The sequence below is a fragment of the Acanthochromis polyacanthus genome, chromosome 19, assembly GCF_021347895.1.
Source record: "Acanthochromis polyacanthus isolate Apoly-LR-REF ecotype Palm Island chromosome 19, KAUST_Apoly_ChrSc, whole genome shotgun sequence".
Classification (NCBI taxonomy): Eukaryota; Metazoa; Chordata; class Actinopteri; family Pomacentridae; genus Acanthochromis; species Acanthochromis polyacanthus.
The window spans coordinates 2,913,988-2,927,032 of record NC_067131.1 but is presented as its reverse complement, the minus strand read 5'-3'; the positions used below and the strand labels follow the sequence as shown (position 1 = coordinate 2,927,032).

General features: G+C 38.0%; 1 protein-coding gene across 1 annotated transcript in view; it reads right to left on the bottom strand.

Annotated features, from left to right (window-relative positions):
* The window catches only part of LOC110961312 (corticotropin-releasing factor receptor 1-like), a 110,295-nt gene that overhangs the window by 82,854 nt on the left and 14,396 nt on the right, over positions 1 to 13,045 (bottom strand). The window contains exons 3-4 of the mRNA XM_022208882.2: positions 12,652 to 12,711; positions 12,152 to 12,277 (exon numbers count right to left, since the gene is read on the bottom strand). Coding sequence (XP_022064574.1) covers positions 12,152 to 12,277; positions 12,652 to 12,711 — 186 coding nt within the window. The remainder of the gene's footprint in view (positions 1 to 12,151; positions 12,278 to 12,651; positions 12,712 to 13,045) is intronic.

Below are 13,045 nucleotides of genomic sequence, written 5' to 3'. Positions count from 1 at the left end.
TTTTGCCACATTGATGTATATTATTAGGGTGGAAAAAAATATTATAAACACTTCTTAATATAATACAGTCCAGAAATCTAGCATCACTTCTTTTACGATGGATGGATGGATGGATGGATGGATGGATGGATGATAAAAAAGTACTGTTCAGCGTCTTATTTCATTTTGTTCAGTGAGAATAATTGATTTTTTACAGATGTTTTTGCGGGCCTGTGGGACTTTCTATGTACTGGATTGCACTAACTTTCATGCATGTAGGTGTTCCTAATAAACCGCACCATGAGTGTATTCATTCTGATGAACTCATCTATATTTAAAATCTTTAAAGTAAACGAATGAGCAAAGAAAAACCATATCAAGTTGCAGTTTTTCTCATTTTCTTGGCTGCCTTTTGGAGCATTTTACAATTTATTTCTGCGTTCCAATTCTCATTTTTGTCATTTTATGTTCCTAGAGTTCTTTTTGCTTTTTTCTTACATTCTACATGTGATGCTGTGTTTGAAATCTGCTCTGCAAATAAAGCAGATTTGCCTTGTAAAATATGACTCATTCTCAAAGATTAAATCAGAGCCTCTTCGGTGCGAGTACTAGATAATTGCGGTTGAATTTCCACGTCTAAGCGTCTCACATGGTTTTATCTGGTGAAAAATGAGCTTTTTCAGCTTGTTAAAATGTCAAATTAACTGTTTTGTATTTGCCAAAAGACTCATTGTGATTGAAATAAACAGCTATGACTGAACATTTCTACCTTGAAACTGCTCTTTGCTAATGACAGTTTTTGGGGGATTTTATTCATAACAAACCTAAACCACTTAGAGAAGCTTTACGGTGTTTTAGCAGAGCTGGAGGTGAGCTGGGGTTGCATATAAGCCACTTTAAAGCAGGAATGGATTATTTTAATGGAAAAACAATATTCTAAATGTGTAACTTTGCTGCCCAGAGATGAGTTTTTAAGGGTTTAATCAACAACCTGAGAAGAATTTTAAGATCCAGCAGCAGTAAAAAGCTGCAGACTCAAACAACAACCACACAGAGCAGACAAAGGTGGAAGGGGAAGACGGTGGTGAACATCATAAGGCGAGCTCTGACAGTTAACCGTCAAGGTAAAAAGAAATTGACTGAGTTGAAGAATATGTGGTGATTTCCAGGAACACATCAAGACACTTGGAAACACCTCAGATTAGACAGAAAAGAAAACAAATACCTGAGAACTCTGGAGTTTCCCTTTTCTACAAGCTACTCAACTAGACGGGCTTTTCCCCGTTAACCTTCTGGATCCCAAAACCTGCCAGCGGGTTTTAAAGACACGAAATTACACCATTGTAAAAACAGAAACTGATCACACTCGACTTTCTGATGGTTCTAAAGCAAAGTCACCAAAAGAAACCAGCCACAAAATCGTGATATTTAATTAACATTGTTTTAATCTACATGTGTCATTTAAGTAATTTCCCAAAAATAAATCATTTGCAGTAATCAGATACTGTAAAAAACAAAAAATTCTGAGCTTCACAGCCCAACCGGGAAACCATGAGTCACTCAGATACAACCAACAGTCATGTGACAAAAATTCAGGGATTGTCGACTGAGCTGCAGGCAGTGTTGTCACAGACCAGATTAAAAATGTACGTAGTTACATTTTTATAGTATGTAAGGACATTTTATTATTGTTACCAGCATTGCTAACACACAAAACTGTGGGATATGTTAATTCCATGTTTTAATTTTTTTTGAAAAAGAACTTAATAGAAATTTATTTACACATTAAAGGAAAAAATGTAAAGAAATTGTACAATAATGTACTCTAAAAATGATAGAATTTTATGGTCATATTGTTTAAACTCTATCATTTTTAGAGCACATTATTGTACAATTTCTTACTTTTTTTGAAAGAAAAGTTATTTATTGAGGGACTGAAAAGTGGGAATGACAATAATAATAATTAAACAGTTATTTTACAGATTTTTTGGTTTTTTTTTTGCTTTTGTGAATTATCTAAATAAAACATTTTAAGCATTAATCTTTAAAAAAGAAAAAGAAAAAAAGGGCAGAACTGCAAAGTCCACATCAAATCTCTAGTTTTACACAGGATAAAATGCTATTTTTTATGCTATTGATGATCTAAAAAAAAAAAAATCAGTCTATTGAAGTTTTTTATTGAGAATTAAAAAGTAGTAAATACATTTCTAAGTTGTTATTGTACAGATTTTGCCATTTTTAATTTTTTTGTAAAATAACTAAATAAAAACTATTTTAGACAAAATGGAAAAATAATTTTACATTTTCCTGTTTTGTTAAATAAAGCTAACTATTTTGTAAAATAATTAAAGAACTTTAACTTTGATATTTTTGGTTTTGTTTTCATAATTTTTGACATTATAATTTTATTTACTGCATTTTTTACTTAACTTTCTGCTACTTAAAGGTGCAGGACTTTATATTTTGGTGAAAAATGAGCCCACAGTGAGTAAAAATGAGACAGAAACTGTTCAGAGTTCAGTGGGTTTGTGAGGCTGTGCCAAGTTTGCATCATGAAACCGGTGCGAAAAATCCTTTAATCCCTCCACGGCGGCGACACGTTTGCTCCTAAAGCGTCTTTCTGGTACCGTGAAGGGGTTAAAACTGCAGCCGGTAAATACGATCAGTTTGATAATTAAAAAAGACACAGTGAGCAGAACCAACACAAACCCGCCGCTTCAGTCTGGCTCAGCAACTTAAGTAGAGGATTTGTCACGATCTAATTTTGGAAATCCAGCCCGGTACCTTCATCCTGATTCATGGAAGTGCTGTTTCTATTCACAGCTCAGACACAATACATGTCAGATTTATTCTGTTAGCTGCTGCGCTAACCTGAGTAATCTGCTCCGGGGAAAGTTGTAGACTTCTCATGTAAAGTGGGTCAAAATGAGACCATGTTTGTTGTCAGTGGAGTTAGTATGTGAGGTTTTGAGTCCAGTCCGAGACCTTTTAACCACATTTCAGATTCTTTTCTATCGTCTGCAGCTCTTTTCGTAGATTTGTTGTTTCTCCGGCTGCGGCTACAACGTCCCAGATCTTTAGTTTCTCTTCTGCACTCAATCGAACGCTGACGATGACTCCTGCACTCGTCGACCTGACCTCTGGAATAATCTCCCTCTGGATCTGAGCACAGCAGCTACAACCACTCAGGCTTTTAAGTGCCCACTCAAGACTCACCGTTCTGCCCTTGTCTTCACCTAAAGCCACTTATTACTGCCCTAATACCACTCACTGCTCCGTCTGAGGCCGTACTGTGATTATAGATGAAACCTGCTCTCTTTGGTTTTCCTATTAAATATATATACTGGGCTTTGCAAAAGTTCTGTTACACGGTTTCATGATTTTTAGAGACGTTTACATGTCGGAGTGAAAAATTCCATTAAATAAACTGAAAGTTCTACCTTATAGGCAGGTGTCATTAATACAATTTTTTTCTCCGGTGAAGTTGTATCAAGACGGAAGTCAAAAGAGTTGAGATATCTGCTCTCCTTTGTGCTGAACATCAGCCGGATGACCGTCCACAGAGTCGCGGAGAGGCTCAAGAATGGTGAAGATCTTTCAGTGATCTTTCAAGAATGGTGAAGACCTGAAAGATCTTCACCATTCTTTAGCCTCTCCGCAACTCTGTGGACGGTCATCCGGCTGATGTTCAGCACAAAGGAGAGCAGATATCTCAACTCTTTTGACTTCCATCTTGATACAACTTCACCGGAGGAAAAAAAAACTGTATTAAGGACACCTGCCTATAAGGTAGAACTTTCAGTTTGTTTAATGGAATTTTTCACTCCGACATGTAAACGTCTCTAAAAATCATGAAACCGTGTAACAGAACTTTTGCAAAGCCCGGTATACATGGAATATGTGTATGTTATTGGGAAGAAATGCTTTAAATAAGTAAAATTTAAAGAATTATCTAATGTAACTGTGTGAGGGTTTCTGAAAAAAAATTCAGTTAGTTCTTGAGATATAGATATATATATTTCACAGATGCTATCTTAAACATCCATAATTTATGATAAAATACATAAAGATCCAGGGACATATTTTAGATTGAAGTATTAAGTACTTTCTGGGTAAAAATCTTCGAAAAAAATTTCATACAATTTTTTTTCCCCACACGTTGAAATTCGAGGCTGTTTGAACCACAACATCTCAGGAACTATTCAAGATAAAAGCCTCAAATTTTCACTGTTATTTCTTAGCATATTATTAATTCAGAGTCTGGAATATTGGACACTCGTTGACTTCCATATAATCAGTGTTTAATTCTAATGTGAAGACACAAATACATATGTTGTTCTCTCGCTTTTCTCCCTTTCTTTAAAAAATATCCTTTAATTTTCAAGTTAGTAATCTGTTTTGTAATTGTGGTTGCAAGACTATCTTGATCCAACGATGTTTTACAGAACAGTTCTGATAATGAATAGTAATTAATCACCATCATTCACCACATATAACTATATATATTTTTTCCAAATAAATGAAAATATTTCAGACTCTAAATCAATGAAATGATGAGAAATAACAGTGAAGATTCCAGGCAGCTTTTATCTTTAATAATTCCTAAGATATTGTGGTTCAAACTCATTTCCAAGGGGCAACAAAAAATTTGCTTAAAATGGGTCTGCAGGCGATTTAAACTAAAATATATCTACGAGTTCTTGGCACATCAATCTGAAATTTCACAGACACCATTTTAAATAACTATAAGTTACAAGTTTTGTAACACCGTTAGAATTGTGGCTGCAAAATTACATCACTTCATCTTCTCTAATTCATTGTCACATGTTTCATTGTTAAGCTACAGAAGTGCAGAATTGACTAAAAGACAGTTTGGCTGCTGCAGAACCCAAATAAAAGCCCGTATTAGTGCATGATTTTTGCATGATTTTAACTTTTCTCCCCTTGTATCTCAGCACAAATCCCCAGAAAGATGTTAAAAAAGACCACACATCTGTCTCTCCTTCACTCTAAGGCGAGACAAACCATAAAAACTCTCTGTAAAGTGTGAACAAAGTGTAGTGAATTCTGCAGCTTATGCAAAAGCCTTCTGCGGCTGCACTGGACCGAATCGGAGGGTGATCTGAGAAAACCAAAGATTGTGCAAGCTGATCTTTTAAGAGCAGAAATCCCTTCAAGTTTGCTTCTAAAAACTCCTGTGTAAGACGTTTTCTCATGAAGGATAACACCCAAAGTTCTAGTAAAACAGCGCTCGTGTGAAAATGCTTTAAAAGGCTCTGTCTGTACGGATAAAGACCTTGTCTCTTGGTAGCAGCAAATCAGTCAGCGGTGAAATGGAGTGGAAACACATTAGGTTCAGCCTGTTCAGCCCGTACGGCCACATTCTTTGGTGACTAGTTTGGTTCAGACCATAAAAATAAATAAATAAAATCACAGCGCTCAGGCATGTCAGGCTCTCTTAAATTACAGGCAACACTTTTCAACACCTCCTCAAAACACCCAGCCTCTCAGCTGTAAAAGCGGACTAAGTGCTTCCCGCAGAAACACCAAATCCCAATCATAAAATCTAACATGTGCTCGTGGTTGAACGGAGTCGCTTCGTTTCGTCGCTGGAATGTGTTGAAATTAGTGTCAGACATCACGCTGTAAATTAATGTGGAGCACCTGAAAGGAGCACTAATCCTCAGATCGCAGCGCTGCACAACTAATCAAACGATATTCAAGATCACAATGTTGGTTTCCCACGGTTAAATGAACACGAAATGACTGTGATGTTAACACTTAAAAGGCTTCATTTCTAGAAAACAGCCCATGTAAGTTAAATTACTTGGTCTCAACTTGGGGAAATCTGACATTAGAATGTCTTATTTAACTCTGTTTAAAGTCATTTTGTTTGAACGGAGACTAGAAGCTTCTCTGTGCACAGCTACTGAGCTAGCATCTACCGTAGCCCGCATGTGAGGCATTCAGGAAACATTAGTAAACCTTAGAGTTTAACAAGAAGTTGATTTTCAGTAAGTAGAGTAGTTTGGGTACAATTTTATATTGCTATATTTTGCTTCGAAAATGTGCAAGGATTTCAGATGAAGAAGAATCTTATTTTTATTCTTACGTTGATGCAAAAATCGGTACGATAGCTGGAAGTGATTGAAGTAATCTGTTTATTTAAATGAAGCCTTGCACCATTCTATTATGCAGAATGGTCTGACTCCACCTCATTTTCACTCAACAACAGCAGAAGAACGCTCTCGTTTGTTTGTTATAAGGTAGTGTCTACAGATACGGACCTGTACCTGTAGCCTGTGGACTACGGATACAGCACTTTCCATTTGCCAATCAGATACGGACCCGTACGTGAGTCTCGCGAGTCAAGAAGCTGCTAACCACTGCAAACTGTTGAAAGGTAAGCAAAGGTTAAGGTTAGGGTTAGTGTTAGGGTCAGGTTTAGGGTCGGTACCTGTAGTACCGATGCTACGGGTCCGTACCGCTAGCGTCTACCGGGAGTCACGTGACCAGATCTCGCGTATCTGATTGGCAAATGGAAAGTGCCGTATCCGTAGTCCACAGGCTACGGGTACGGGTCTGTACCTCTAGCAACAACCTTGTTATAAACCAATCACAATCCCACTGGGCAGAGTTGCATGTGTTTTTGTGGTAAATTTGGATACAAGGTAGTGAGTGCTGCCACATACACACAAATGTTCAGTAGGTTGCTGGTCTGGAGGATGTAGCTGGTTTAGGGGGATTTCAAAAATAAAAGCTAATGGCAGACTTATACCTGCAATCTACCGCCGTAAATCAAATTTAAACCAATAGATAGCAGTAATGATGTAAAAATGAATGACGATAATTTAGATTCTCATTTTGTCTCTAGGAGACGCACTAAAACGGTAACTTTTTCGGGCAATTCCACCTGCTAAACCAGCACCAAGTTATACGTAAATCAGTAAAATCCTACATGAACTTTAACTCCTTAGCATTTACATCCCTTTTTACTTGAAAAGATTAAAATTGTGCACATATTTAGTTAGTTATGCCACAATAGATGACAGAAGAGGTTACTAAACAGCATTTTTTTTCTGAATGGCATCAACTCATATCATTTAAAAGCATAAATCCTGAAAATTTCAATACTTTTAACTGTTTAAAGACACAAATACATGACTTTAATCAGTTGTTTACACTGCAATATGAGTGTGAACACAGCAAAAATGCTATTTCGTAACCTTTTCTGTCATCTATGGTGGAACAACTAACTAAATATGTGCACAGTTTTAGTGTTTTTAAGTAAACAGGGATGTAAATGATGAGGGGATACAAGTTCATACTGGATTTGTAATGCTTTACATGTAACTTGCATGTTCAAACTTCTATCACAATGCAAACAACAGTTTAAACTCATGCATTTGCATCTTTAAACATTTAAAAATGTTGGAATTGTGAGCTTTATCCTTTTAAATGATATGAGTTGATGCCATTAAGAAGAAAAAAACATCTACAGTATTATCACTGCTATTATTGCCGAAAGTGACAATGTGAACATGCATTTGTTTCCTCCAGTAAAAATAATATCATAAAAACAGCATTAAATGAGAAAAGCTGAGCGAGAGAAGAATAAATCTTTGAAAACATACATAAAGACTGAGCGCTCTGATCCATTATGCTCTGAATTGCTACCTGGGGGCTAAATTTTGTGTTGTTCTTGACATAGAAAAAAGACATTTCCAACATAAAGTGATGCCGAAAAGGCTCAAAATGATGCATAAGTTGATGCAAAAGCATGAAATAACCCAACTCTCCATTTATTACAAGTCTCCAGTGTTCAGTCTAAGCCCTTGATCAGGTACAATGTTGTACAAATTATGGAAATGAGTTTTGCAGGGTTTTATATTAAAACAATGCTGTGCGGCTTCTGCACTGAGCTGCTTCAGATCAGAGAGTTTTCGTGTGCTTTCTGAATAACATCACTGTGAAATAAAAGTCTTGCAGCCTTGAGTTCGCGTCACGTGTCCTCAATGTTACAGCATCACAACAAGCCACATTCAGCTCACAGCAACCTCGAATGGGAGTAGAGAATTAGCACGTCATTAACCAACGCTGTAAGGTCGCGCCGATTGTTTCTCTCTGAATCAAACAATACTTTGCACGGAGAAAACGAACCGCTTAGATCATGGGATGACGCTCAACAGCTCAGGTGTTTCATTGAATGTGCTGCTGACATTTAAAAAACAAAAAAGCGATTAATAATGAATCGATGCTACAAGTACGGCTTAAATTTAAAGCGGTCTTTGTTCTATTGTCGTGTCATCCTCACTGGCTTTCAGCTTCATTCACAAACACTCACTCAGCCGCTGACCTTCGCTGGCACAGTCAGCTGATGGACAGTGGTTTTTAAGGCTTTTAGGCTATGCTTGAATGGAGATTATGTTAATCCTAAAGGTGAAATGAACCTCGCAGTGTCAAATTACCGCTGAACTGCTGTTGAATTACAGCCTTGGCTCACTTTCTCTCTCTTGAGTGTCTCCTCGGGGTCCTGTGGTGGGTATATTCTTTAATTGAACCAAGAAACACGTCAGTCTTCATCTCATAAATTAAGCTAATTGTGCTCACTGTAGGTTTGTCTGTCAGTGGCGTCTGTGTTACCTTCACAGTGCTGCAGTGTCCTACATAGATACGCATCACGGACCACATCCAGATTTGATAAGGATCGCTGCCAGGAGGGCTGTTGGTGTTGGGGAATTTTCTGTACACAGAACTTCACTTGCTCTCATCAGCATTGTGTAAATGTTTTCATTAAAATAAATTATTCATTATTTTGCTGAAAACGCTTTATTGGACCACAATGCCTAATTTAAAATCCCACATTTAGACTCTTCTTGTGCTCAGTCATCAAAAATCCTCTTTTTAACAGCACTGTAACATATAAAGCTTCATTAAGTTACTGTGTGATGACAGTTATTTATCTGTGTGTTTTTAGGCGACTCTTGGTGATTTCTCTCTTTTCCCCAAGGCTATGATGCTTTTGCATGTTGTAAACACTACAAAGTAATTACAGGAGCAGCCATGCAACAAGAGCAAATAGTAGGGCAGTGCTGCAACTGAAAATATTTGACGACGGATGGTGCATACTTGGAATCGATTGATGTCGATGGCGTCCCAGCAAATCCAGGCTTAAAATGACAACGCATGACATTGTCCTGCCATGCAAGGTGACACTGGAAAGTTAGGATGTCACAATAACTGATGCTGCAATACCAAGCTGATGTCAACATTTTAGAACTTGTTCCTCGGCAGGACTGAAAATATTAAAAGTAAAGGATGTACATGTGAAACAGAGCAGCGCAAAGTACAACTGCACCAACTGACACACATCAAGAGTCGTATATTGAGATCATTTCAGTTGCATCAGCCACAAGCCTGAATGCTAACACTGTCATTTACAACAAAAGGAGGAGTTTTAGTCATTCCTGCAGGATTTTATGTAAATTGTCATCACAATGTCCAATTTCTGAAATGCTACCGTTCCATGAACTGTGACTCAAGCATAATGTAATTCTCCATAAAAAAGCATTCACAAAGGCTAAACATACCTTATTTAGGCTAACATAGTGCTAATGTTAATTTGCTGATACATAGTTGGGGACTAAAATAATCTTTTCCAGTCTAATGTAGCAACTAATGCTATCTTGCTTATGCCAGTGTAGCAGTTAACACTTTTTTTAGGCTAACTGAAGTAGCATTACCTTATTTAGACTCCCATAGCAGCTAACATCTTATTTAGGCTAATATAGTGGGAGACATCTTGTTTAGGCACATGTAGTCGCAAATATCTTGTTTAGGCTAATGTAGTGGCAAACATTATCTTGTTCAGGCTAATGTGCCAGTTAGCAATATCTTGCTTAGGCTAACATAGGAACTATCAATATCTTACTTATACTAATGAAGCAGCTAGCAAAATCTTGCTCAGGCTAACACATTAGACAATGCTATATTGTTTGTTTCAGTGTAACAGCTAACATTTTTTTGTAGGCTAACTGAGTGGCTAATATGAGCCAACATAAGAGCTAACATTATCTAAATGCTAATAAAGCAGCTAGCAATATTTTTCAACACAGGGACAATCTTTGTTTTGGTTGGGCTAACAAATGCTAATGTAATCTTGGTGCAGGCTAATGTTTTCTTGTTTAGGCTAACATAGCAGCTAATGTAATCTTGTTTACACTAAGGTGTTAGCTAATGTTTTCTTGTTTAGATTAAAATAGCAGCTAATGTAATCTTGCTTACACTAAGGTGTGGGCTAATGTTTTCTTGTTTATGTTAACATTATGTTGTCTGAATTAAGGTGGCAGATAATGTGACACATAATGTTGATTAAGCTAACAGAGTGGCTAACTATATTTCCTACACCGTGCTTTCTTAATGAAAGATAAATATTTCAGATATATTAATTGCATTATCATTATTATTATTATTATTATTTGAATAGAATTGTGCCATTCAGTAGTTGTGCTACCAAGTACTAAATTTATGATTTCCCTACTGGAAAGAGAGGTGCTAAGGTTAGCAGTTTCTTTGTTGAGCATTAAAAGGAAATGGGAGGTAACATCTGCATGTGAAGAGCCATAGATTAGTCCCATTTCCCTGCTGTTCTGTTCTCAGCTGGTCTGTTCAACATTTGACTTTGCAAAACTGGACCGTTTCCACATGACTGAAGTAATCTGACCGCGTTACTTCTGCCTTATTTTGTCGTCATCAGCTGCTGCAGAGATTTTTACTCTCTAAGGAAACAGTGCCAGCTTCGTATTACAGTAAATCTCACTACTAGGACTGCTATTGTCTGACAGGAATGCTTTCCTCCTAATTTAATTGATTGTCATTTCTCCTTGGTTTGAAACACCCACTGTATTTTGAATGGAATCTAGTATCAAATTTGACAAATGGTGCATTATAACAGCGCAGCAATTACTCGTTGCTTAGTAGGAGAGTGTGTAAACAGCAAAACAGCAGTTTGTTACCTGTTCTGTCATCGATAGGGACACATACCTGTTGTGCCGCACACTGGGAGTCCGGCAAACAAAATGCTTTTAAGCTTTTAGTCTTTTGATATCTAGTGGCATTGTGCACTTTACGGTACTTGTGCATCGGCTTTGGTTTCAAGCCGTGGCTGCTGCTGCCTGGTGATGTACCGATCAGCAGACATCGAGCCATGCCACATATATAAAATATTTATTTTTGCCTTTTTGGGAGCAGATTTTCTCCTAAAAGACTGCACAGGATATAATTTACAGAGCACATCTGTCTGCAGCAATTTACTTCAGAAGAGATTTTAGGGTGTTTTTTGCACAGAGGAGTTCAACAACAGTTCGGCACCAGAGCAGAAACCTGAACCGCTTCATTACTTTTACAAAAACCACAACTGAAATGCATACAGAGACACTGCATGTGACCATAGGTGAACCTTTGTGATTCTAAGACCCAGATCAAGCTTCAAAGTGTAGATTTTACTGGAAATAAATGAAGTGTTACATTTTTCTCCTGCTCTTGCTGTAACACGTGGATGTCTAACAGTGTTTCCATCATTTTAATCCCCAATGCTCATTTTACTGCTGCTTCAGATCTCTTACAATATAAAAAAACTGCATAACGTATTACATTTAGTTTATATGCAAGCAGCTTATGTCATTTTATTGCCAGAATCAGGGCTATTTGAATGTGAGCTGTTGCATTACGGAATTTTTTTAACACACAAAACCAAGAAAACAATCAACTTGAGAGATCCCATACAGTTAATATGCTTAATCTTTCCACACAACAGTGATTTAAGTGTCATTTTATGAGATTATCTTTGCTTTTTTTCACCATTTAATCTGAGATAACACTATTTTCACAGCAGGAGCTTGTTTTGAACTCCTTTTCTTCTGGCTCTTCGTGTTTTATTGTTTGCAGTAGTCCTATTTTGCGTGTTTGTTTTTCCTTTTTGCACTATTTGCGTCTCTCGCTAATTTGTATGCTCATGCTAATTTCTGTATGCACAATTACGTAAACAGGATTTGCCCGAGGGGAAGTTGAGCAGAGGGTGGAAGATAGGTGGGAGGGGGGATCAAATTAAATCTTGTTTTTAATCTATTGTGTCTGGTTGTTGCTGACAGGAGATGACGGTGTGTGGACTTACTCGTGGTGTTGTACCGGACACCGTAAAACATCTCGGGACAGGGTCGCGACACCATCTGGCCGGCGCTGCTCCTGGGCCAGCAGGTGCCAATGCCGTCGATGGAGGTGTCGCAGTAGATTCCCGAGCCTGAAACGTGGCGGACAGAAATGTCAGACGCAGACGAGCACACATTCCCGGCGTGGCGCAGGACTACATATAGCCGGGCTGAAATTCTGACAATGCTCCAGTGATCTGGGCAATAAATTGTGGAGCTGAATAAGCTGTTTGTCTACTCAGGTTTTAATGATTACTCCTGCGCTTTGGCGAGCTGAGCCGAGCGTCGTCTCCAGTGGTACGACTCCAAGTCTATTTCCAGCATTGTTCTTGTCTTTGATGTTAGTCCTTATAATCTGTGTTCACATCTAACTTGTTTCCCCGCGTGCGGTTTTCCACAACAACTCCACCTTGTGTGTGGGGAGACAGTTTTTACACATTTGAGAAGAGCAACGTGTCCAACTCACCGCTCCACTGGCTCGTGGCGTTGCTCAGGGTTTGGTTCCAGGAGGCGGCCAAGGACTGTACTGCAATCCAGAGAGACAGCTTCATCAATAACCTCAATCTCTGTTTGCCCGGTTTAGTAGAGGCTATGAAAATCTCATTAGATTCAGCTTAACAGCTACAAAGGGTGAGCATTAAAGGGCAACGGTAAACACTGGTGACAGACCTTTCCCCGAGCAATAACAGGATGGTAGCAGCAAATATGAATCTAGACATGCCCCCGGGGACAGGCCATTATTTCTGTAATAACTCAAGAACACACAGATTCAAAACATCCGGAAATAAGGATGTTCTGGGGGGCAAAGTTGACACTTTATTCTAAAGCTTTCATTAGTTTTTTTTTAATAACCAGGGTTT